This window comes from Dama dama, chromosome X (assembly GCF_033118175.1).
Source record: "Dama dama isolate Ldn47 chromosome X, ASM3311817v1, whole genome shotgun sequence".
Lineage (NCBI taxonomy): Eukaryota > Metazoa > Chordata > Mammalia > Artiodactyla > Cervidae > Dama > Dama dama.
The window spans coordinates 42,872,286-42,900,166 of NC_083714.1; the positions used below are offsets into that span (position 1 = coordinate 42,872,286).

Below are 27,881 nucleotides of genomic sequence, written 5' to 3' on the forward strand. Positions count from 1 at the left end.
GCTTCCTGAGATAAGATATCTCCTTGGAGGCTTTCAGTGATCACCTCTATCAAACTGACTCTCAAGTCAAAACAAAACTGATCTTTCAGGAAGTGCAAGAACTAGATAAGCAGAGAACATTGAGAGAGAAAACTCTAATGGAGGAGAGTGTGATTACAGAGCCTGGGAAGTCAATTATACTAAGTATACCCGTGGGACACAGAGACATGAGCCTCTTGAAAGATATTGTAGAATAAAAAGAACACACAGCTCCCTGTTTTGCAAAGTTCCTGTGATAGATGCCTCAGTGTCTGAAAGCCAGACTATATTTGATTTGAAGACTTCACATGTACTAGAGGGGAATATCAGGGCATCTCTCAAGCTAAAAATTAACCAAGCCAAGAATGGTGTGCCAAGATGATTCCAACTCTTTCATCTTCACAGCCAGGATGGTCCCTGGACTCCTGGGATCACCCAGGGGTCAGAGGTCACAAGCTGAGCCACTATAGCATTTGATGCCACAGAATACAATAGCCATTTGCATGCTCCAATACCCTATTCCTGTAACAAAACTTGATTTAGCATTAAATACTTGCTGGAGTGATGTGTTGCCTGCAAAAATAAAAGGACATCAAAAATAATGCCTACCTTGTCTCCAAATCTGGAAAATGACATGCTATGTTGGTGGCCTATATATTTATATATTTTGAAATAATCATTGAACTAACCCTTTCCAGGAAACAAGGTCCCACTCTTTCTGGAGCATCAACACAACTTTCCAGACTGCTCATGAAAATGCTGTAAAAATTTCAAAGAAAAAACCACAATTTTATGTGAAATATGCTACATTGGTCAACAACCTTTTAAATAATAATCACAAAAAAGAAAATTCAATTCAGCAATTACATACTTGTTATGGAATTCATATATTTCTGCCATGTTTCCAAAGAGAACATCCCTTTTACTTCTCAGGAGCGGTGGCATAAGAACAAACATCTCTGGATTATCCATCTCCGCTCTATAGCCCTACCCAAAATAAATACATTTATTCATTTAAAAAATAGTCACATCAACATTCGATTGGGCCACCAAAGGTACAAGTACAGCAGAAAGTATATGGGATTAGAGGGTAAAGTTGTTTGTAATTTTAATATTCATATCTTCTAGTTCCCCCCAAGTTATCCACTATTATTATTATTTTAAATAGCAGGACAAGGAAGTCCAGGTTTTCTACTCAATGGGTAGAAGAAAGGGATAACTTTTTGGCCTTCAGGGTAGCTAACAGGAAACAAAATAGAAACCAGGTATGAAAGATGATATTACAGGTTATTAACTTCTCCTTAAATAGGGAATAAGTGTTTGAGTTTTGCCAGACCAAATTAATATTACTGATATGACATTTGTAACAAGTGAATGCTTTTCTCCCATACTCAGGGCTTTATATCATGATCTCTAAATAGCACCCAGGGAATAATTATAACAATCCACTGTATTCCTAACGGAACAGCTTATCTCTTCTGTAATGAAGCCACAATCCTCACTGCAGAGGGAGAACCAGAATGCACACATTTAACAAACAATCAAGGAAGGAGACAAAAAGAGAAGTCTGCCCAAAGCACTTCCTAATGAATTCCAGAAAAAGAATGCATTTGAATCAATTCTAATGAGGTAGATCAAACTGGAGCCTATTATACAGAGTGAATGAAGTAAGTCAGAAAGAAAAACACCAATACAGTATACTAATGCATATATATGGAATTTAGAAAGATGGTAATGATAACCCTGTATGCAAGACAGCAAAAGAGACACAGATGTAAAGAACAGTCTTTTGGACTGTGGGAGAAGGCGAGGGTGGGATGATTTGAGGGAATGGCATTGAAGCATGTATATTATCATGTGTGAAGCATGTATATTATCATGTGTGAGATAGATCGCCAGTCCAGGTTCGATGCATGAGACAGGGCGCTCAGAGCTGGTGCACTGGGATGACCCTGAGGGATGGGATGGGGAGGGAGGTGGGAGCGGGGTTTCATGATGGGGAACACATGTACATCCATGGCTGATTCATGTCAATGAATGGCAAAAACCACTACAATATTGTAAAGTAATTAGCCTCCAATTAAAATAAATTAATTGATTTTTTAAAAAGGTAAATACAATCTGAGTCACTTACCAACAAAACAGTAAACAGTTCCCTAACATATGCCCTCTCAGTCTGTATCAGCTCATTTAGGACATGGCTAAAATGAAAGGACCATATTTGTCAGTTATTTTATGACTTTAGAATTGTATTGAAACATTTCATTTATTATCATGATAAACTGTCTAAGATGAAAATTAGCAGTGCAGAGGAACTACCCATGGTTTGGTTTTATCATCAAAATATAAAATTAATTCTATGGTTTCTAGAATAAGTACTACCCACAAGACTCTTTAAAATGTATTTAAAAAAAAAGAGGAGTGGGGTTCAGGAGTCATTTTTAAATGAGGACAAAAAAAAAACTAACTTTATTTCCAACTCACTAAACTTAAGAATCATTTACTAAAAACTCACAAAATCTATTCCCAAAAACCTGGGGAATACTTTCTCGGACAGCACAATTTCTGTGCTATTGTTCTCCCTCTCTCTCTCTCAGAAAAAAATCATATTAGCATTTTAGACACAATTTTTCCTTTTTCCTCAGTAATGTTCTGAAGCTTTTCAAGACATGATATGAATTTATAATACTGATTTTCCCAAATAAAGATCATACTTAACTTTCTGCAGTAACTTTGTTTACTGTCTCTTTAAAATAAAATACATTTTCCTTCCAATGTGATTTCTAATTGACATTGTATTTAAAATTTATTTCCTCACTCCTCAATGTTATACATTTAATTTAACTTCTTTTTCTTTGTTTTTTGTGTTTTGGCCGCACCACACAGCATGAAGGATCTTCATTCCCTGACTAGGGATTGAAGTCATACCTGCTGCAGTGGAAGCTTAGAATCTTAACTTCTGGACCACTAGGGAAGTCCCTAACTTTTATCCTTGGCCTCTTTTTAATTTAATTTTTATACTTTTATAAATTTAACTAACATTTAACAATCTTTGTATATAACTATGTTTCAAACTATTTGTTACTTGCTCCAAACTACTGGTTACTTACTCAAAACTCTGTGATATAAAATTTAAAAGGTGACTATTCATATGTGTGGAATGTTAACATAATAATATAAAAGTGAATGAAACAATTTTTATTAGTACCTATAAAATCACATTGTATATCTACATAATCTTCTGTAGTTTTTGAAACACTGACCCATTCACTCTCACCTCTTTCATAAAAGAGGAGACTCTGAATCTGAAAAGATCTAGTTAATTTTCAAGTCACATAAACACAGTATAGGTATAGGTTGGCCAGGACTTCGGACACCTTCTCTAGTGCACATTTGATCACACTCAGAAGAACCATATTCTGGGAACTCAATATTCTAAGTACATCTGCTTTGAACACTGAATCAGAGCCTCCTACTGGTAGATGTGTATATGGGTATATGTTAATAAATAAAAGATACTTCTTTAAAACATCCAAGCTATTGTCATTGTCCAAACTGGAGGACTGAACAGAACTTCTCTTCTCCTGACAATCATATACTGCTTCAGTCTGAAATGAGAAGAAAAGTGAAATTAGCATCTATGTAGGTATAGCTCGTCTTCATAGAAATGTATCCCAAATTAAGTTTTCTTCTTTCTATGTTCTAACTATATAGATAAACTAAAAAGTAACACTATGATTATGATTTTTCTCAGAAATAACTTTGATATATACTAGTTAAAAATTATTTTATTTGCCTAAGAGGACAGATTTAAGATATTCATTACAATTTACTTTATATGTTAAGTAATGTTTCATTTCTGTAGCACTTTGGGGAAATGAGGTTAGTTCATAAAAAGTTGATTGTCCTGGGACTTCCCTGATGGGTCAGCAGTTAAGACTCTGCGCTTCTACTGCAGAGAGCATGGGTTCCATTCCTGGTTGGGGGACTAAGATCTGGACCCAAAGGGAAAAAAAGGAGTTGACTGCCAGATAACTAAAGTTTATTTACTGAAGAAACAACCTGGCTTTTTAACCTTACTGATTTTTGATGGAAACCTGGCTAGCAAATATTACATGAATCCTTGAATTCTTTAAGCAAGGACACACAATATCAGACCCTTTTCCTAATCACTCAGTGGCATCATCATGAACATGAATGAGATGATAAAACCTAATGCAAATTCGGGGCCCTGCACATCCAGGGCCAATAAGATGTGCAGAACTGTCTATCGTGTCTTGAAATGGCTGTCTTATTCATCTTTCTCTGCTCTCTGTCATGTGTCAGAGACTTCCCCGCCTTATTTTGCAGACTCAACAGGACCTGGACTGCCCCACTGAGAACTGTGATGGCTATCTGCTCTTCGAAACTATATTCCAGGGATCTTGGCCATACTGGCCAGCTGAGCTTGCAGAAAACCTAACCAAGTAAAGGCAGCGTTACTTCATAACAACAACCAAAAATGAAGTACAGAGTCTATCAGCTGAACAGCATCTCCACACAATATGATCTACTTATTACTGATACATGTGGAAAGGAGCAAACATTCATCCACTGATTTCTATTGTATATATTGAGCAGGCACTGTCCTAGGTGCTTAACACAGCATCATCATATCTAATCCTCACATCAATTTAGCAAGTGATGGCACACTGATCCCCAATCCCCATATCCATCTTACAGATGGGAAAACCGAGTTTCAGAGAGCTTTCACAAAGGGCCAAGGTCACCTAGTAAGTGATAAAACTGCCAAACCCATGGTCAGCCACCATTATTACATTCCCTCTTTTTTTGGATTTTTTTTTTTGTGGACCATTTTTTAAGGTCTTTCCTGAATTTGTTACAATATTGCTTATGTCTTATGCTTTGTTTCTTTTTTTGGCTGTGAGGCATGTGGGATCCTAGATCCCTAACCAGGGATCAAACCCACACTCCCTGCACTGGAAGCACAGTCTTAACCACTGGACCACCAGGGAAGTCCCTCATATTCCCTCTTTACAAGTGTACTCTGATTTCTGTATGCTCCATCTACCAAGTGTTATCATTTTAACTACTATAATTAAGACTGAAAATACTGCATACTGCACTTCTCAGATAGGTATGTGCCATCCGCTCCTAACAGGGTTCTGAAATACAAGGCTGAAAAGTTTTGAACCATCAAATTTTAAATGCCTAAGGACTGTGCAAATTAACTTGACTTGGAAGTATATGTGCATTTGGGAACTGGATTGACTAGCTAGATATCTCACCAAGGAAATGTACAGAATCACAGCCTTCTATTTTTACCCTCGGGATATGCAAATGAATAAATCCACATAGCTATTAAGCTGGGCATGACTTGAAACCAGAACCAAAGTTCTGGCAGACTAAGGAATTTGGCATTCAGCCTGTTTCCTTCTTGAAACCAGAAACTCTGGCTGTAGAACATGATAACCAGACATGGTGTGTCAGTATGGGTCATTTGCTAGCCTGCTAACAACTACATAAAACACTTAGAGCATTACCATGCACCACACAATACTCAAAGTACTTCATAAATACTAGATTATTTTATCTTAGTTATACTAATTCCATAATGAGGGTGTTCTCTTATTACCTCCGTTTTATAGATAAGGAAACTGACTTCCAGAGAACTTGCCCAAGGTTATGCAGCCAGTAAGTGATGGAGCTGGGCTTAAGTCAGGCATTCTAGCCACACAATCTGTATCATATGCTATCCTGCGTCTGGGAGATACATTTTTGGCCTCATTTACCATCAAGAACATACAAATAAAATGTAAGATGCTGCAGTTATGAGGCGGCTACTCTCTGCAGATACCAGATTGTCATGAATAACTCAGAAGGAACCTTGAATCTACCAAGAAAAGAATAGGTGTGTTTTTTGAGCCTAGCAGATGGTCCATTAGAACCTGTCCTTTGTCCATGCTTTCTACTTGCAGGATTGGAATCACTTATGAAAGGAATTTCCTTTTGTAAAAAGGTGCAGCACTTATTCAACTGAATTGAGGTGCGGGCAGGAAAGAGAAACTAGAACTTATATGAGATGTTCTACAGCATTTATTCTGAACTGGAGCCAAGACTTGAGAAACTGCTCATACAACTGGGGCTACGCCAGTACTGTAATTAGACACAACACAGCAGCAGCTTTTTCTTCTAGATAAAATAGGCTTTCAAATGCACAATATTGGTTCAGTGAATGAAAAATATGGTTGTAGCCCCATCCCGCTTCTGCAACTACAGCAATAAAGCCAACATTGAATTAATTAATGATACTTACTTTTGTGTTGCTCTGATTTTGTCTCCAAGTCTTCTTCCCTGATAGAGAAATATGAGAGAAGAATTTCAAACAAGAATTAAAATCAATACTTTCATAAAAATATGTGCATTTATATTAAAAACAGATTAATGTGCCAACATGTTTATATTAGTATTTTAAAATCACACTATATAAAACAGATGATTGGTTAGACTTATCTACATGATTTCAACTTCTCATAGAGCATGATTTTGCCATGTATTCACCCATTCTCTTATTCACTGAACATTCGCTGGACTGCTGAGCAAGCATGAAGCTAGGTGTTAGTACCCATAATTATTAGCAGATTTAGTGATCACAATACATAAGCATTTAATCAGACTGTAGCTCACTGATTAACTGAATCAAAAAGTTTCAGAATAAAATCTCAACTTAACTAGTAATCAGAGCATCTGACATTTATTTGACACTTACTACATGCTGGACACTATTCTAAGCTCTACATGTGCATTTGGTTTTTTACCTCTCAAATTGACCCTTGAAGATAAGTACTACTTCTCTCCCCCTTTTATAGGTTAAGCATAAGATGTCCAAGAAGCAGAAGTGGTATACAAATCTGTATAATCTACTGTCAAACCTCATGTTTCTAACCACTCTCTATTCTGAAGCACATTAAAATGCTAAAACAAAACCAAATAAAACAAAAAAAACCCAACTTTATCAAAATTCCAAGCTTCCATCTTTCTGTTCTTCCTGTGTAATCTTTCTTTTTCTTTCTGTTTAATCTTTCTGTTTCATTTACAAAAGGTGAGCCCCTGTATTACCAAGCAAGGAGTCCAGATGCTCCTCCAGAGCCCAGGGCATGGCCCAGTCAAAGACTAGGCCATTTAAGTTCCTAAGTCTCAGGGCTGCTGAAAAGAACCCCGCCCACACAGGCTGTGTGCATCCCTTCTCACCATGGAAGGAACAGATTTCTTGTCCTTTTTGCCTCTACTGTGAGCCATTGCAAGGTCCACTCAGGGAAAGACTCTGCTATTAATGAGTTCTCTAAACTGTATCCTTCTCTCCATTTACTTAAAATATATTCTATACAGGAATTTTTACCTTTATATAATATATATGTAAATGGATAAACATAAATTAGATTTAGTGGCAATTACCATATAAAATTAGTTTCTCAATAAATATTGATGTCCATCACTTTAAAGAAACTTGATATCCAGAGATCCAAAGTTACTTATAAAGGAAACTTAGGGAGCTTTACAAACTAGCTTTTACTAATTAATTCTTCTTTGCAAATACATTAAGAGATGAAAAAGGAATGCATACAAAATTTATGAGGAGTGTATCTTTTTCTGAAAAGCAAGGTATTCGGTTGGTTCAACCTTTTTGGCCAACCCAATAGATATCTTCATTCTTTTACCCATCTGACTACAAATATATATATATATATATATATACACATATGTATATGTGTGTGCATATATATACATATGTATATGTGTGTGTGTATATATATATATATATATATATATATATATATATATATATATATATATAGTTCTTGAGCACCTATACTGTCTGCTAAGCTCTGTGTCTGGTACTGGGGCTACAAACATGAACTGAGCTTACATTCTAGCAAAAGAAACAGAAAACAGGCAGTTATGCTAAAGCTAGGAAGACATGAAGAGGGGCTTGTTATCCCATAGTATAACACCTGACCAAACTGGGGTGCAGGAGAGGAGGAGAGGCAGGAAGGAAGAACTTACCTTAAGGAAGAGAAGAGAACACTAGGTGTAAAGTCCAAAGGGCAAGACAGCTAGGGGCATTTAAGAAGGGAAAGTGGGAAACTGGGAGACTGCTATAGTTGTCAAGGCAACAGATGGGTGTTAGCTTGGATTAGGAAAGTGGCAGTGAGGGCTAGCAGGGTGGATTTGAAGAAGTGGATTTTTGACTGATTAGAGGTGGGGATGAGTGAGAAAGAGGAGCAGAAAAAACAGCATCCTTTTGGGGTATGCTGAGATTGAGCTGCCAGTAGGAAATTCAAGGAGGCAAATTATAAATACAGACTCTGAAGTCTAGGAGAAAGATCTAGACTAGAGCTACAGGTTTAGAAGCTCAAACCATTTTACCTCTCACACACGATGTTCTTCCATAACTTCCCTCTATATGAAATATTAATTCAGCAAAATATTTATTACATTTTTCTAGGTGCCAGACACGGTGCTAGATACAAGATTCTACTTGATGCAAATTAATAAAGATAAACAAAAACAACAACAAAAAAACAGTTTGACTTATTTTATAAAAAAAAAATTAACACTTCTGTGTTTATTTGACCAAATCCCATATTTTTTTTTACCAAATCTTATATATTTGACTTAGCAATGAAAAGTCTTGAAGAATTATTTGGACCTGATTGTTATAATTTCCATTACTCACAGACCAAGTAGGTAAAATGAACAGTGTTTGTAGCATAAATGATGCTCTGATTTAATTTAGGAACCATGATGGATAACTGATATAATCCATCCATGTCATTTATTCAGTAGGCTGCCGTACTCCTCATAAATACCTTAGGCAAATCCAAGCTACTCCCAACAAATAGGCTTACTGTGGGTGACACAGTCTCTAAAATGAAAGCAAATTTATTTTAACAAATTTAAGTTAAAAGTCAATTGTTTTTCTTGTTTTTGTCTTACAAGTGGTCATCTGATAAAAGAGAATAATCCACTTTTTATATAGTTATTTTCCAATATAAGTTTAATACTGAGAGACTAATGGATGCTTATTATGAAACAAATGAAAAAGTTAACCTTAAGCAGAATGTGAGAAGGAACTGCTGCTGGTTTTAGGTGCCAAACTGATTTTTCACATGTACACAAATTCAGAAAATGTACTGACGAAAAGTAATAAAGATGGGTACCTTTTGAAAAAAGTTTACATGCTTGAAAGAAAGAATATCCAACTCCCACTGCAGAAAGAAAGTGTAATGCCATTAAATAAGAATATTGGAAAGAAAAAAAATGAAACAACACAAAACAAAATGTACTTTTAGTGACTAAGGCCTTGAATGGGTCTTGGGCAGTCTTTTCAGAGCTCTGTTCCTCAACCCTTCAGAGGAGTTGAGCTTTTAGAGAACCATAAAGCAAGAGGCCTTCATCAGAGGGAAGGAATAGTCTAGTTTATTGAGTATTTTTAAATATTCTAAATTTTTTTAAATTTGTCTTCAGTAGGTATTTCACTTTGAAATCAATAGGCATTATTATTCCTATTTTATAGACAAACAAAACAAGACAAAATCAACAAAAGAGGTTAAGTGAACTGTCCCCGGTCACACACCCCGTGAATGGAGCCAGAAATATAACTGAGCTCTGCTTTCTGCTTAGGAATATCAACCTATTCTATTTTTATTCTCATAGCTGTTGGTTTTGATCCCCTATTGGTTTTTGTTCTTATTCTTTTTTCCTAGTATCTTCTTAGTATTATTCATTTATGGGCAATGCTTACAGTTTTATTTGTGAGTATATTTTTATATTTAATAACCATTAACTATATGACTTTTATAATCTTAGCCTAGTTACCTGCTTTCATCACTTGGTTTTAACCTGATCTCTGCTGGAGCTGAGCTGGATTTTTATATTCATTATGCCTGGCTCAGGCCTTCTCTGATTTTCAAAGCAGTTCCCATATATTAATGAAGTCTCTGATTTTCTCAGATCAAAGAGATGGAATTTAGGCCCACCTTCACAAACTTAACTACCTTAGGGCCCCAAAGACCAAACTACTTTCCCCTAAGGGGCCCCAGAGGCAGCTCAAGGAAAACCTTGGAGGAATAGTCATCTTATTTCCAGAATAGCTCAATACCACAGAGAGTATAATTATTTTATCCCACAGAACTTAGAAAATAGAAATAAGTATTACATGTTTAAAATAGTCTACAAAGATTAAAACAAGTAAATGAATTCCATAACAGTTAATTACTAGCAAAATTATTTGATTTACCTGTACCTGTTTAGAAAAGGCAATCTATTTGATTATCTAAGCCATTCACTTATTAGAATCCTATAAGAACCAAATAATAGTTTATCCCTATAAGTGGTAAATGCATGTATGTATATATTAGTTTTATATGCTTCCTTGCACCTGCTGAAGAAAAGGGTGAATTGTTTGTGAGTTTGATGCTAGTATAAAGTTCATATTCACTGAAAATTGGGAAATTCAGCCCAGATTTTCATCATCCTGTACTATATATACTATATTACTACTCTGCTTAATTATCATACGATAATCTCTATCATGACTCCTGCCTTCTGCAATACAATTTGCACATGACCAAGGATGCTTAAAAAACACAATTCCTATTTCTCAGGATTGAAGAATGAGTTCAGTATTTACATTAAAAGTAACAAAGTAAACAACAGCAAGAAGAAGAGAGAGAGAAAGGGGAATGTAAGATATTCTACCTTCTGTAGGTGAAAAAAATGGTGCTCTAGATCTGACCAAATTGTCAGAAGCAGGTACTACAAATGGAATCGGCCTCACATGCTTATCTGTCAGGTTTCTGAAACCGGCCTGTTGGTTCTCAAATATACTTCGGATGTTTTCAAGCTTGAGTTGGATGGTCTGCATTTGAACCTGCAGGTTGCATAAGTAATCTATGAAATATTTTCTGAAATGGGGGTCATTACAAATCCTATTACATTTCTCAGTCTCAGACAGATGCAAAATTAATTTAGACTTTAATATAGAACTAGAAGAAATTTAGGAAAATAATAGGGAACAGATTAAGGCATTATTTCACATGGTTACAAAACCATAAGGTCTCAACCAAAACAACTTGAAGAAGAAATTTATCAAGCAGTCATGAAATAAGTCAGTCACTGAATAAGGTGATTTACCCTTTATTGGCTGAAAGGGAATAACAGCTAGAAAAGAGGGCGTGTTGAGCACAAGAAAGCTACTAAGTTAAGCACTGTCACAGTAGTTTGTTATGTTTTAGCCTGCAGGACATTCTATAGTTCACCATGTTATACTGGGTTGGTCAAAAAGTTCATTTGGGTTTTTCTGTAAGATGGTATGGAAAAACTGGAATGAACTTTTTGTCTAACTCAGTAAAAGGCTCCTCAGAGGCACTGATGGATAATGTACCCTTCTGGCCCTCCTAGATGATTTGAGGCAGCAAGAGTTAGGCTTCGTTGCTTCTAAAGTCACTTGGTTATTGCCAAGGCCATGTTTCTGATCTTCTGCGGCATGCCCCTAAGATCTGAGGCTAAACATGGATTTAGATACTATTCTAAATTTTAGAGTCAATGAGACATTTTAGCAGCAAATAGCATCACAGATGCTCTTATCTATAATGTGGAGAGAGAGTTTGATGGCAGCTGCAAGGGGGTGGTGCTGAACTAACCTAAGCTCTCTACCCAGCTTCTACTGCTCCCCATTCCCCAGGTAGACCCATATCCTTCCTTTATCACTTTATCCTCAAACTGAGTGGGAAAGCCAGATCTGTGTCTAACAGGGCATCTTCTGGTGGTTACTGCAGCAGGAAGGAAAGATGTTCGGGGTAGACTATTCTTGATATAGGCCCAATATCCTATGACAGCTTTGGGCGTTTTTCTAAGGATGCACAAGAAAATATATGTGAAAGCTGCTAGTAGGTGAAAAGAGTTTAAAAGTAATGCAGTCATGGGACTTCCCTGGTGATCCAGTGGTTAAGATTTTGTACTCCCACTGCAGGGTGCATAGGTTCAATCCCTGGTGGAAGAACTAACATGCCACATGCCATTCAGCCAAAAAAAAAATGTTTTTAATTAAAAATAATTAAAAGCTCAAAAAGGAAATTCAGTTGAGTTTGTTGCAGTCGCTCAGTTGTGTCTGCCTCTTTGCAGCCTCATGGACTACAGCATGCCAGGCTTCCCTGTCCATCACCAACTCCTGGAGCTTACTCAAACTCATGTCCATTGAGTTGGTGAAGCCATCCACCCATCTCATCCTCTGTCATCTCCTTCTCCTCTGTCTTCAATCTTTCCCAGCATCAGGGTCTTTTCCAATGAGTCAGCACTTCGCATTAGGTGGCTGAAGTATTGGAGCCTCAGCTTCAGCATCAATCCTTCCAATGAATATTCAGGACTGATTTCCTTTAGGATTGACTGATTTGATCTCCTTGCAGTCCAAGGGACTCTCAAGAGTCTTCCCCAACACCACAGTTCAAAAGCATCAATTCTTTTGAAACAAGCATTGAAACATGTAGCTTATCTAGGGTGAAACAGATCACCAGCCCAGGCTGGATGCATGAGACAAGTACTCGGGCCTGGTGCACTGGGAAGACCCAGAGGAATCGGGTGGAGAGGGAGGTGGGAGTGGGGATCGGGATGGGGAATACGTGTAAATCCGTGGTTGATTCATGCCAGTGTATGACGAAAACCAGTACAATATTGTAAAGTAATTAGCCTCCAACTAATAAAAATAAATGAAAACCAAAAAAAGCATCAATTCTTCAGTGCTTAACTTTCTTTATGGTCCAACTCTCACATCCATACATGACTACTGCAAAAACCATAGCTTTGCCAAGATGGACCTTTCAGGGTAAAGGATTATCTCCGCTTTTTAATATGCTGTCTAGTTTTGTCATAACTTTTCTCCCAAGGAGCAACTGTCTTTTAATTTCATGGCTGCAGTCACCATCTGCAGTGATTTTGAAGCCCAAGAAAATAGTCTGTCACTGTTTCCATTGTTTCCCCATATATTTGCCATGAAGTGATGGGACCGGATGCCACGATCTTTGTTTTTTGAATGTTGAGTTTTAAGCCAGCTTTTTCACTCTCCTCTTTCACTTTCATCAAGAGGCTCTTTAGTTCTTCTTTGCTTTCCACCATAAGGGTGGTGTCATCTGCATATCTGAAGTTATTGATATTTTTGCCTGCAATCTTGATTCCAGCTTGTGCTTCATCCAGTCCAGTACTTCACATGATGTGCTCTGCATATAAGTTAAATAAGCATGATGACAATATACAGCCTTGACATACTCCTTCCCCAATTTGGAACCAGGCCATTGCTCCATGTCTGGTTCTAACTGTTGCCTTTTGACCTGCATACAGATTTCTCAGGAGCCTGGTATTCCCATCTCTTTAAGAATTTTCCAGTTTGTTGTGATCCACAGGGTCAAAGGCTTTTGCATAGTCAATGAAGCAGAAGTAGATGTTTTTCTGGAATTTTCTTGCTTTTTCTATGATCTAACGATGTTGGCAATTTGATCTCGAGTTCCTCTGCCTTTTCTAAATCTAGCTTGAACATCTGGAAATTCTCGGTTCATGTACTGTTGAAGCCCAGCTTGGAGAATTTTGAGCATTACTTTGCTAGTGTGGGAGATGAGTGAGATCATGCAGTAGTTTGAACATTCTTTGGCACTGGATTTCTTTGGGAATGAAAACTGACCTTTTCCAGTCCCATGGCCACTGCTGAGTTTTCCAAATTTGCGGGCATATTGAGTGCAGCACTTTTGCAGCATTAGGATTTGAAATAGTTCAATTGGAATTCCATCACCTCCACTAGCTTTGTTCGTAGTGATGTTTCCTAACGCCCACTTGACTTCACATTCCAGGATGTCTGGCTCTAGATGAGTGACCATACCATCATTGTTATGTGGGTCATGAAGATCTTTTTTGTATAGTTCTTCTGTGTATTCCCGCTACCTCCTCTTAATATTTTCTGCTTCTGTTAGGTCCCTACCATTTCTGTCCTTTATTGTGCCCATCTTTGCATGAAATGTTCCCTTGGTATCTCTAAATTTCTTGAAGAGATTTCTAGTCTTTCCCATTCTCTTGTTTTTGTTTTTTTAACTTTTTTTTTTTTTAGTTGGAGGCTAATTACTTTACAATATTGTAGTGGTTTTTCCCATACATTGACATGAATCAGCCATGGATTTACATGTGTTCCCCATCCTGATCCCCCCTCCCACCTCCCTCTCCACCCGATTCCTCTGGGTCTTCCCAGTGCACCAGGCCCGAGCACTTGTCTCATGCATCCCACCTGGGCAGGTGATCTGTTTCACCATAGATAATATACATGCTGTTCTTTCAAAACATCCCACCCTCACCTTCTCCCACAGAGTTCAAAAGTCTGTTTTGTACTTCTGTGTCTCTTTTTCTGTTTTGCATATAGGGTTATCATTACCATCTTTCTAAATTAGATGCCCATCAGCAGACAAATGGATAAGGAAGCTGTGGTACATATACACCATGGAATATTACTCAGATGTTAAAAAGAATTCATTTGAATCAGTTCTAATGAGATGGATGAAACTGGAGCCCATTATACAGAGTGAAGTAAGCCAGAAAGATAAAGAACATTACAGCATACTAACACATATATATGGAATTTAGAAAGATGGTAATGATAACCCTATATCCCATTCTCTTGTTTTCCTCTCTTTGCATTGATCACTTAGGAAGGCTTTCTTATCTCTCCTTCTAATCTCTGGAACTCTGCATTCAGATGGATATAGCTTTCCTTTTCTCCCTTGTCTTTTACTTCTCTTCTTTCTCAGCTATTTGTAAGGCCTCCTCAGACAACCATTTTGCCTTTTTACATTTCTTCTTCTTGGGGATGGTTTTGAACCCCACCTCCTGTACAATATCATGATCCTCTGTCCATCGCTCTTCAGGCACTCTATTTATCAGATCTAATCCCTTGAATCTATTTGTCACTTCCACTGTATAATAGTAAGAGATTTGATTTAGATAATACCTGAATGGTCTAGTGGTTTTCCCTACTTTCTTCAATTTAAGTCTGAATTTTGCAACAATGAGTTCATGATCTGAGCCACAGTCAGCTCCTGGTCTTGTTTTTGCTGACTGTATAGAGCTTCTCCATCTTTGGCTGCAAAAAATGTAATCAATCTGATTTCGGTGTTGACCATATGGTAATGTCCTTGTGTACAGTCGTCTCTTGTGTTATTGGAAGAAGTTGTTTGCTATGACCAGTGTGTTCTCTTGGCAAACTCTGTTAGCCTTTGCCCTGCTTCATTTTGTACTCCAAGGCCAATCTTGCCTGTTACTCCAGATATCTCTTGACTTCCTACTTTTGCATTCCAATCCCCTATGATGATAAGGACATCTTTCATTTGGTGTTAGTTCTAGAAGGTCTTGTAGGTCTTCATAGATTTGATCAATTTCAGCTTCTACAGCATCAGTGGTTGGGGCATAGACTTGGATTACTGTGATGTTGAATGGTTTGCCTTGGAAATGAACTGAGATCATTCTGTCATTTTTGAGACTGCACCCAAGTACTGCATTTTGGGCTCTTTTGTTGACCATGAAGGCTACTCTATTTATTCCAAGGGATCCTTGCCCTCAGTAGTAGATATAATGGTCATCTGAATTAAATTCGCCCATTCCAGTCCATTTTAGTTAACTGATTACTAAAATGTCAATGTTCACTCTTGCTATCTCCTGTTTGAGCACTTCCGATTTACCTTGATTCATGGACCTAACATTCCAGGTAGGAAATTACTCTTCATTATAAGGCAAATATAAATATTAGGATTCTTTGACACCTAACAGTGGCTCTGATATAACCGCAATCGTTAAGAGAACTCTGTAATTGCAATGTGATGTAAAGTTACCTGTGAAGCAGTAAAACTCTTATCAACACTAACACAATCACAGCTTTTAAAAATTTGTTTCCGTGCCCCCCCAAAGCCTCTTACCTTGAGTTCAGGAGATAAATTTACACCAAATTCATACTGCAGGGTTTCAGGATCATAATTTATAAAGGGTAGAGCCATTTCAAGAAAATTTTCAATGTCTTGGAGGGCCTTCTGAGCATCTTCTTTAGACTGAAACTTGTCTATTTCTTGATTAGCTAGAAGGCACTCTCCTTCATCACAGCACTGGAGAGCCTGATAAACAAATCCCCCACACACACAAACCGTGAATGAATAAACGAGAAATCTGTTTGTCCCTTAGGAGAATGTTTATCATTATGAATCAGAGTTGTTTTCAGAGCTGTTAAAAAGAAAAAAAAGATCTCTACTCCCAGAAATTCTGATTCAGTAGCTCTGGGCTGTAAGCCAGGCTCCACAGGTATTTCTTTCCTTTTTTTTTTTTTTGGAACTATAGCTGATTTACAATGTTGTACTAATTTCTGCTGCATAGCAAAGTGATTCAAGTGATTCAGTTATATATATACATATATATTCTTTTTCATGTCCTTTTCCATTATGGTTTATCACAGGATATTGAATATAGTTCCCTGTGCTATAGAGTAGAACTTTGTTGTTTATCCATCCTATATGTAATAGTTTGTATCTGCTCACCCCAATCTCCTACTCCATCCCTCCATGACCCACCTCCCCCTTGGCAATCAGAAGTCTCTTCTCTATATCTCCACAGGTACTTCAGAGGCACGGCCAAAGTTGGGAAGCCCTGCACTCATTTCATAACAAGGAATTCATTCTGAAGCAGGAGTCTAACCATTCTCTCAACACCAGCTGCACGTTCTTTCCCAAAAATCAATAACTGAAATATGAAATTCTTTGCAAAATCTCAAGTGTAATAAAAATGCATGATGATTGCCTAGCACAAAGAAAAAGTTTCCTTGCCAGAGAAGATGTACAGATAAGAATGCTCATGTTCAGATCCAATGCCTATATGTGATACCCCTATTTTACATTCCACTGCCATGATCAAAACTTCTCTTCACCGCCTAATCATCAAAGGGGTCAGACTCTATTCCATGGAGGAACAGTTTCTAATCACTGTTTGTTGTTAGAACAGTTTCTAATCACTGTTGTTCATAGTTACATTGCTGTAACTATGAAATGTGGAATGAGAGTCAGGCTTGAGCAAAATGCCCGCATGGTTTTTCAAAGTGTTCTAATTGCAAACTGTCACCAGAGCAGAGGCTTCAGAGATAAACCTAAAATAGAGAGGAAGCCATCACCACCACCATGCCCATATTCAGAACAGGGGCCAAAATCCTTACAATCCTGGACCAGCCGTGAATACTGCAAAGTGGATGAATGAAATAGGCATAATCAAACTCAGTTCTTCAGACTTCTTACAAATCTAATAGCAAAGCTATGCCAGACCCTCGCCCTATAGCATCTGAGAAGGACTCAGGTAGAAAAAAATATAATTTCTCTTTCAGAAATGCACCATGTCCCGTGACATTACCTGCTGTAGGAGTTTATGCATTTTAAAGGTCCTGCTGAGCTGTATCCGTTTGGTTCTGATCTCATTTACCAAAATATCAGAAAGGTAACGTAGTTCATTGCACCTCTGACAGATCAAATCCAGGGCATAATGGTGACTTGCTGCAAGTCTGTGTCCATGTATTATTACGAACCGGGCCTTCGCTAACAGGTCCTGATTTTAAGAAAGAAGGAAAATAATAACTGCAAGATGTCCATCTGAATAGAGGGGGAGAAAACGTAATTAAAAAGGAAATTGGTTGAGCCAGAGAGAAATATTGCCAAGTATACGGTTTGATGTCATACTTCTGCCAGCTGCAAAAAAGCTTCCAGTTAGAGTCATTATCTATACGTGCATGTGCATGCTAAGTTGCTTCAGTTGTGTCCTACTCTTTGCAAGCCCATGGACTGTAGCCCACCATGCTCCTCTATCCATGGGATTCTCCAGGCAAGAATACTGGAGTGAGTTGCCATGCCCTCCTCCAAGGGGATCTTCCCGACCCAGGGACTGAACCTGTGTCTCTTATGTCTCCTGCATTGTAGGCAGGTTATTTACCACTAGCGCCACCTGAAAAGCCTAATGTCATTAGCTATGGCAGCGGTATTATCAGAAGCTCATGCACTTCTGATCACAGAAACAGAAAATTAACCAGCCCACCCAGAAGGTGGATGAGATTTGCTCCTCCTGGGAGGTACAGATTTAGAACAGAACCAAATATAATCAATGAGATGCAAACCAGCCAAGTGAAAGCTAAGGGATTTCATATCACCTCAGCCATGGAAATCCTGTTAGATCTAGTTGGCATCTACTTGAGGACTTGACAGATTTGAAGAGACCACCACAGGGTTTCCCTGTCAAAAAGGAACTCAAAGCTTATTCTCCATTATAACTACTGACTGCCTCACCCCAGTGTTGTGACTGAAACATAAAATTTACCATCTTATCCATTTTGAAGTGTACAGTTAAGCAGTGTTGAGTGTATTCACGTTGTTTTGCAAGATGAAAAAGATCTGGAGATGTGTTACACAGCAATGCAGATACACTCAATACTGTTGAACCATACACTTCAAAATGGTTAAGATGGTGAATTATATTTTGAGTGTCTCACCACAATTAAAACTAAAAATTATTCAAAACAAAACACAACAAAATGAAAATAAAACAAAAACAGACAAAAAATTCGAAGCTCCAAAGCCAGTTTGCCTTCTCTTTTTCTCCAAACCAAAGAGATCTGGAAATTGCCCCATGATAACAAAGATCTACAAGTACAATTCTAGAACTGGGCACCACAACCACTGCCTCTCAATTTTGTTTTTAGATGCTTATGGTACCGAGAAATCGATTTATTTGTTGAGAATACACTTTGAAAGGGCTTCCCCGGTGGCTCAGCTGGTAAAGTATCTGCCTGTCATTCAGGAGACCTGGGTTTGATCCCTGGGTTGGGAAGGTCCCCTGGAGAACGGAACGGCTGCCCACTCCAGTATTCTGGCCTGGAGAATTCCATCGACTGTATAGTCCATGGGGTCACAGAGTGTCAGACACGACTGAGCTACTTTCACCTTTTCACCTTAAAAACAATAGCCTCACTCTCACATACAAGACAGGAGAGCAAAGCTAGACTGTGTTGAGTCTTAAAGTCTTGAGTCCAAGCTTTAAGACCAGCAGAATAAATGACAGCTGGCTCTCGTGAGTACTTATGCTTTATGTCCATATATCCTAGGTACTGTGCTAAGTGTTTTATCCACAGCATCCAAATAATTCCTAATAATCACTCTGCAAAGTAGGTCATCACATCCCCAATTTATAGATAAGGACACAGAGTCTTAGAAAACTTAATCAGTTTACCCAGGGCCACACAGCTGGTAAGGCTAAATAGACCTATCTATATTAATCTGTGTTTGATTCAGCTGCATATATCAAATGATGGTTATTTAAGGAATTATATTTTTAAGGTTTCCATCATTTCAAAATACCAAATAGCATTCTTGATAGACATTTTTCTAGCTTTTTCAAAATGATGTATGCTCTTGTTCCTATGGATGGGCCTGAAACAGTTATAACTAGATGAGATGTCTGCAAGGTCCCACACTGAACAGAATAGACAAATATTGCTGAGCCAATTATACAGACTGTTGTTACAAGAGACTAGTCATAATAAGGGTTTATACTACCAAAAGACATCAAAATATAACTATTATACTCCTTAGATACACTGCATATCTAAAATATAATCTTACCTGAGAATTTTCATCCAAGTTTTCCAACTTTTTAATTTTTTGTTTCACTTGAGCTATAGTCCCTGTTACATCTGCCAACTCCGCTTGTTGGTTTAGTATAAATTCAGCTTCACTCACGAGCTAAAAATAGGGGAGGAGAAAAAGTCTTCAAAGCATGCAAATTATTAAGCCTTTTCACCTAATAATCAAGCTTTGTAGTAAATGCTATTAAGAACCTCGACACGGAAAATTCACACATATGGAAAATGTTTTCAGCTCTCTTATTCACAGAAATCAATATAATCTGTTAAAATTTAACCTGCTAGACATCAGTGTGCACTGATGATTTATAAAAGATCACTATGTACATGTGAAGGCATTTGTATGTGGACATGTTATAGAGGTATACATACGTGCATATACATGCACATATATTCCCTAGCTGTATGGTGAGTGGCTCTAGAAACAAAGACCCTTCAGTAGCAATGAGCACACCTAATACCCAGACCTTGGTTTTTAATATCATTTTCCAGAAAAAGAAATTGGGGCTTCATAGGAAATTGGCTGATTCCAGGGCTGAGGCAGAATAGGAATAAGATGAGCTTGGAACATCTCTTTATGCCCAAAACTAAAGAACTGATAAAAATGTTTGGGCATGTCACAAGGACACAACAGCCAGGTGGAAACAACAGAATGGTCAAGAACATTAATGAATTAAAAGCTAGGAAGCCCTAAGCCCAATAAGTAGATAAATACTGTACTAAAGGGCATTCTTGACAGACATTTTTCTAGCATCTTCAAAATGACTTGTGCTCTTGTTCCTATCGGTGGGCCTGAAACAGCTACAACCCCATGACATATCTACATGAAAAATCAGCATTTCACAACTATCATAGTAAAGATTGGTTGGAACAAGAATCATCAACTGATGATAAACTGATGAAGAATTTTTGATGAGGAACAAGATAATTGCATGGCCTTAAATTTCCTCCCCACATATTGGGTTGGCCAAAAAGTTCATTTGGGTTTTTCCGTAACATCTTCCAGGAAAACCTGAATGAACTTTTTGGCCAACCCAATATTTCCTACCAGTTGCAAGGGCAGGATGGAAGTAACTATAGTATGAAGAAATTCAACAGCACCCTGACAGGGTGACCAAAACGCTCCAAAGGACACATCACTTATGTGGTATTCTTGCTGGTCATATGTAGGTTAATCCAATCATGAGACAATGTCAGACAAACTCAAAATGGTGAACATTTTATTTTAAAAACGACTGTATTTTTCCAAAATGTCAGTATTATAAAAGACAAAGAAAGGCTATGAAAACATTAGAGATTAAAGGAGACTAAAGACACATGACAATTTAATGCAATACCTGACCCTCTAGACTAGATCCTGTGCTGAGGCAGGAAAATGATATAAAGGACATGATCGAGTCAATTGAGAAAATTGGAATACTGATTGCAGATAATAGAAAAGTATCACATTATTCGTAAATGTACAAAATATGACCACTGTACTGTGATTGTGCAAGAAAATATTATGCAAGAAAATATTCCTATTCTGAGTGTTCAAGAGGATCTCAAGTTTGAGAATATTCAAGTTTTTTCTTGCAAGTTTAAATTTCCACATAAGCTTTTATTTAGTTAAATGCCTAAATATTCAGAACCTATCTGCTATGAACCTATCAGAGCCTATGTCACTATGAGAGACAGATCGCGTCAGTGAGATTCGGACCCACGATCAGAGGCAACAATGACTTCACAGAACAGACTATAACCACAGGATGAAAATGTAACCTGGAGGCAAATTAACATATAAGTAGAGGCACAATGGGTTTGTTCAGGGAAAGTAATGTTGCTGCATGTGTTTTGTTGGAGAGGAGGGACAGACATAAATATCTGGAAGGCCCAAGAGCAATTTGACCTATTCTTTCTTTAAGAAAAGTTTTACTGAGAGCCTGACACTTCAAAATCTGAATCACCAGAGGGAAAAGGCTGGTAATAACTGAGCCCTGGGTCCCCTCCCCGCAACTGATTTGGCTAGAACAAATGGAATACTAGGCAAGTCTGCCACTCATGGGCAGAAACAGGCTGACCACATGTAAGAGAGAAGTGACTTTTCCTTGGATCCCTGGGAAAATACTATGACAGAGACTGGTAGAAGCATGGAGGCTGACTATAAAGGGAAAGGAAAATGAAGCTATGTCTCTTGACCATATAGGATGGATTTTCCAGAAGGACAGAACTAGAATATACTTATAACCTTTTAAATAATATATAATTGAACACAATTTAATCTCATCCATCAGGCTCTTTATAGAAATAAGTCACTGAATCAGAAAAAAATGTTTTGTTAGATCATATTAAACATGGTCAGCATAGGTAGATGGTAGTTTAAAAATCATGAAGGAAGTTAGTATTATTCCCTTGGTAGATTACCCATAGTCTGAAAGTATTTTATATCTAAAATACATTTGAATATCAAACATCAATGGAGACAGCAACTTTACCCCTGTCATCTATGTTAGCCCTTTAAGAGCTTTCCCATAAGAAATGAGCCTGAGCCAGAGAAGTATAAGTGTTGGCATTTTCGTAGCTGTTTCTTCATTCTAAGTCAAAGTGCACTCACACTTGCCTCCTTTTCACCTCTCTGAGGGTATACATGAGCATTCTGCATCTTGTGAGACTGTGTTTCTGATGATCAAGGAGTAAGAATCTCCAGCTTAACAAAAGAAACTGTACCCAAGAAAAGTTTTAACTGACCTCTTGAAAATCCTGCTCAAACTTCCAGAGTTGTAGATACTGCTCCATTTTTAGCTGGTGTTTCTCCCAAAATCCATCAAAAGCTATTTCCATATCATGTACTTGAGTCAGCAATCTTAACAAAGCAAAATCATCATTAAACCAATGATTTGTGTTGCAGGTAGGTAGATAACCCTAGTTTGGATGTTAAGAATTATAGGCAAAGTCACAGCCCATGACATTTGGTCCAGGTAGAGACTATCAATGTCCACAGAATCTCCCCTATGAGCAAACTAATCTCTATGGAGCAACACGGGGAGGAGTTCTCAGCTTGATTGCCAGAGGTCCAGGAATACTTTTGCAGGTTAACAGGTAGCTGCAAAAATATATAATTCCCTTTCAAAAGTATAAGTAACTCTAAACCCCAAAGAATACTACTCACTTATTAATAGTTTGCCAGTCACCACTAGTCTGCTGCTGATTTTCAAGTCTTGAACTCACAGCACCCTCGGCATCAGGCACTTCCAGATTTGTTAGCAGAATTTTTCCTTCTTTGGTTACAGCTGTGATATCCTTCTGTACAAAGGCAAAACAGGAAGTGTCAGCCTGCTGGGCACCTATTCTGAATGAGCTGGGTAGAAGGCAGCATACAGCAGCAGATGCAGAATAGAATAGTTCTAGCACAGCCTTTGCTTTCATCACTGAAAAATCAAGAACTACCTCAGTACCATGGAATCCAAAAGCTGCAAGGATCTCCAAGAAGCCTCTGCCTATTGAGACAGATTTACAGTCACCAATTTTATAGGCAGAAGTACGCCAAGGCTCAGTTTGTGGCTTCCTCTCACTAGAAGAAAGTTCTAATTTAATATGGAAGCAACCTAAGCATCCATCAATAGATGACTGGATAAAGAAGATATGGTATACATATATATATACACACACACACACACACACAATGGAATACTACTCAGCCATTAAAAAAGAATAGAATCTTGCCATTTGCAACAACATGGATGGACTGGGAGGGTATTATGCTAAGTGAAATAAGTCAGACAGAGAAAGACAAATACCATATGATGTCACTTATATGTGGTATCTAAAAAGTAAAACCAACTAGTGAAAAAAGAAACAGATAGAGAACTAGTGGTTACGGACAGGGAGAGGGAAGGGGGAGGGGTACCATTTCAAAAAAAGGGCCACTTAAATTCAACATATCCAGGACATCCTCCTCTTGTACTCCTCTTATTTTAATATTGTGCTTTACACCATATAAATATCTCTTTCTGTCTCCCTACCCAGCTATCTGTATAAAATAGACACTCAACACCTCTCTATCAAAAGAAAGACCATGGAAAATTTTGGTTTGTCTCCCCTATCAGACATACCTTTAACAGGTGGTACCTTTCAGCACGAATTGCAAGAATTTCTTCTATTGCAGGAATGTCACCTGGTAGTTCTGTCTCGGCCAGTTCAGTTCCAAAGGACTGTAACATCTGAGCTGTATCTTTCACTGTGAGGGCAAAATTTTCTATAGCCTGCAAAGAGCCCATGCATGATTCTCTTAATTCTGTGGTAACTTGGCCAGCATATCAAAACCTAGACCAGCAACTATATTAACTTTCATTTAGATATGACAGCAAAGACATATACTATGACATCTCCTCTGCAAGGAAAGTTGGCATTGGCCTTGACAATGAACCTTAACTTTGCATCTAAGCCCCTAAGAAACTTAGTGAGGTGAAGAGACCTCTTGAATATCTAAACATCTGTACTTATTTCTCAAACAATGATGAAAACTATTTCTTAAATATGCCATGTACTGAGTAATTTGTTTTATTATCTGGCAAAACTTTGTGTTTTCCTTATTCTATTTAATTTTGGAATTGCACAATTGTTTTATAATAACTACTTCTGAAGAGACATGAGAACATCAAAGCCACTTTATTATCATTTATGAGCAAATGTTAGCATTTGATGGACTAAGATGACAGAGGAACATTAGTCACAATAATTCATTTCAAGTTCTGGAGAAGATTTGAAATTGTGACCCCAAAGGCTCTGCTGCCCTAAAATGTCAAGTAAGGTTTGGTTGTTCATTTTGTTTCCAAAATCAGTGACTTAGAGAAAGAAAGACAACATTTAGAGACCATATAAACCCTCTGTTTACCATGTAACTCAAGGCGTCTGCTCTTTTATTTTTAGCTTTCTAGGTTATTAAAGGCAAGATACTGCTTATTTTGACGACTCACTTTCATACGCATGAACAGAACTGCTGAATGAAAATAAAGATGAGGAAAATAAAATCCTGATTTAAGTAAATATCATTATTTCCTTCAGAAGGGTTCCCACACCTCTGGAATTAGAAGACCCTTATATGACAAATTCACCCTAGTGAGGCACAGAGCCCTTGCCTATCCATACATTTCTAGAACAGAAGGCATTTTTGCTACAAATTTAACTGCCCCCAGGAGAATCACTAGACTGATGAGATTAATAAGATGACTCTAATTTTCTGAGGACAAGCCATAGGCCAGGCAGTATCAAACATGGTGCATCTGTAATCTCATTTAATCTTCTCAATAACCCAATGAGATAAAGTGTTATTCTTCCCACTGTATAGTTGGAAAAACTGAGGCTGAGAGAGCTTTTACAACTTGCACAAAGTTATATCGATAAAAATTAGCAGTGCTAAGATTTGAACCCAAACCCTTGGTTTCTTCAAGTTACTACATGGCCACAGGAGAGGGTGGGCAGAGTAGGGTCTCCTTATTCCCTAGGCCTCTCATTTAAATGCCATCCTCAGTGACTCTTCATCATTTCTAGATATTTCCTAAGCAAGAAAATCAAGATGTTGAATTATATGTTTTTGAAAAATAGGAACCCCAGAAATCTGTTTTCCCCAAGAAAGAAAAAAAACTTCTAGAACTAGATTTCAAAGCTAACACGAACTACAGGCTCTACAGTAAAGGCAAAAGAGACATACATTTCTGAAGGTGATCCATTCACTGTGGCAGTACTGCAAGGTGCCGCCTAACTCAGTGGTTAACTGCTTGTCATCAATGTACGTCAGCAAATCACTAACTGAGCTCAGCATAACAACCTATACAAATAAGCGAGAAAGATACCGTTAACTGCCCTTCATGGCACTCCTCCACACAGCCAACAGTACAATGAACTTTAGCATTCATTTAGCAGAAATTTATCTTTTATAAATGGTTCTAACAATTCTCTCCTGTACATCCCCACACACATGGATACACTACCTTCCCTCAGGGAATAATAGTTTTCATTTACAAAATATTTCTCTGTAAAATGAAAGTAATCTCCATAGAAACCCAAACACCTGATTCTCTCTGACCTAAAAATTTTGCACTGTCCATGGTCAACCTTCTGAAAGAATGTTAAGCCCATGACAAAGGAAGGGCTTTCTGTAGTAAATTATAATTTATCATGAGGGACTAATCTTTGCAAAAGTAGCAAAATTTATGAGCACCCTTATTCCCAACACTAAAAGTGTATAAAAATATCTTCTGGACAAAAAATGCTACTCTGAACTGCTCAGGATGTAAGTTCATGGGAGGTCAAAAACATAAAACACACATTCATTTTATTCTCTAAAAATAAAATGTCCTGATTTTATGCACACACACAAATACACACACACACACACACACACACACACACACACACATATATAAAACATATGGGACTTAACATCTTTTTTCAAAACAAACTGCTTTGTTACAAATTGACTAATCTTTTCCTTTATTTTAACAGTAGGGGCAGAAGACTTTAAGGCATTTTGAATTTACATTTTTGGAAGACAAATTCTAAATTTTTTTTCTTTTACATGCGCTTGTGACCACATGTAAAATAACAACATGATACAAATTCTTCATGAGAAAGGGTCAAAACACTTAAATAATATATTCTTACCGGTAATTTGAGCATGAAATCTTCCTGACTAAATCGAAATCCAATGTCTGTGAAAGTTCGTTGGAGAAAACTGGTGGGACGAAGGACCAAAACCAAGTGCAAGTTCCCAGGGAATGAAGACTATAGGGAAAAAAACAGCACAGGAAAAAAGAAAAAAAACTGTCAAAACATGCACTCGAGTCAGCACATGGCAAAAAATATATAATGAAAGAAAACAAATTCTAAAGTCATAAAAACCACTGAAAAGATAAAACTTAAAAAATGGATGTTGATAACATCTTAAAACACGAAAATAGAAATGAAATGAATGTAAGGTCATCAGGTCAGATCCTTGCAGTGCTTGTGGCCTGGAATTTTCTCACACTGAAGTCAATCCCACATTATGAAGAATTATATTCTTAAGCTTCATTTTAAACGTGGTTGTTTTTGTACTTAAATTGTTTTTAATCCTTGCAAAACAGAATCAGGAGGCAGGTTTCTAGGATAGCCCTAAAAGCCTAAGGGGAGCTGAAATACTGAAACCTGCAGTAAACAATGGAAGAAAACCATTTTGTGGACTTGTATTTTTATTTCACCCAAGAGACATTCACCAAATATCTTCTACATGTTTCCTCCACATATTTAAGTGAATGATTATCAGGCACTGTTAGCATTCAGTGTTCACCAATTAATAATGTATAGTCCCAACCCAGCTTGCAAGAAAATGACAGTCTAGAGTCCATTAGCATCATTTACTCTATAGCATGATAAGTTGATAAATGAAATAAGGGAATTAGAATAACATACAACAGGAAGGGGTAACACAGAGCATCCTAGACCTAAGAATGTCAAAAAGGTCTTGCCTAAAGAGGAATAAAGTGGATCAGACTGTTTTTCTGGTGCATCCATGTTTCCCAACTTCTTAGAATACTGGCACATAGAAGGTGGTCAAGAAGTAACTGTTAAATGAAAGAGTGCAAAAGACAAGGAGGAGCCTAAGCAAAATTCACAAGGGCTGGAATAATATGGCCTGATATAAGTAATAAGGCACCACATTCAAATGCTTACTGTATGCCAAGTATTTTGCTAACATTATTACAGTTCCTCTTCATTACAATCCTGCAAAGTAGTTAGGAAATCCGCTTTTACAAATAAAGTGAGGCTCAGAGAGTTTAAGTATAACTTGGCTCAACCGGTGAAGTCTGAATTGGTACCCAAGTCTGTATTACATCAAGAGGTCCCAGTCAGGAAAGCTAGAGGAAGATGCTGCTGCGGGGTGGAGAGATGTAGTCACCAGAAATGGTGCTAGAAAGATGAGCAGGATCTAGACCAGGAAAGACCTTGGGTCTTTTCCTGGATGCAAGGGGGAGACTCTTAAGGGTTTTTAAGTAGCAGAGCAGCATAATTAGATTTGCATTTTAGGAGGATCACTTTGGCTTTGGGAATGGACTCGATATGGACAAGAATGGAAGCAAACAGATGAGTTTGCATGCTG

At 37.7% G+C, this 27,881-nt stretch overlaps 1 protein-coding gene across 4 annotated transcripts in view; it reads right to left on the bottom strand.

Annotated features, from left to right (window-relative positions):
* Positions 1-27,881, bottom strand: part of MCF2 (MCF.2 cell line derived transforming sequence) — a 76,510-nt gene that overhangs the window by 31,522 nt on the left and 17,107 nt on the right. For 3 of the 4 annotated variants that reach the window (XM_061136063.1, XM_061136061.1, XM_061136062.1), the window contains 14 exons: positions 26,408-26,527; positions 25,455-25,571; positions 23,857-24,006; positions 22,914-23,047; positions 22,493-22,607; positions 19,746-19,865; positions 17,491-17,682; positions 16,023-16,214; positions 10,780-10,951; positions 6,335-6,372; positions 3,538-3,626; positions 2,153-2,219; positions 890-1,005; positions 708-777 (listed from right to left, as the gene is read on the bottom strand). In XM_061136063.1, coding sequence (XP_060992046.1) covers positions 708-777; positions 890-1,005; positions 2,153-2,219; positions 3,538-3,626; positions 6,335-6,372; positions 10,780-10,951; positions 16,023-16,214; positions 17,491-17,682; positions 19,746-19,865; positions 22,493-22,607; positions 22,914-23,047; positions 23,857-24,006; positions 25,455-25,571; positions 26,408-26,527 — 1,692 coding nt within the window. Of the gene's footprint in view, positions 1-707; positions 778-889; positions 1,006-2,152; positions 2,220-3,537; positions 3,627-6,334; positions 6,373-9,239; positions 9,288-10,779; positions 10,952-16,022; positions 16,215-17,490; positions 17,683-19,745; positions 19,866-22,492; positions 22,608-22,913; positions 23,048-23,856; positions 24,007-25,454; positions 25,572-26,407; positions 26,528-27,881 lie in introns of all 4 variants that reach the window. The other variant, XM_061136060.1, reaches the window with a different exon arrangement.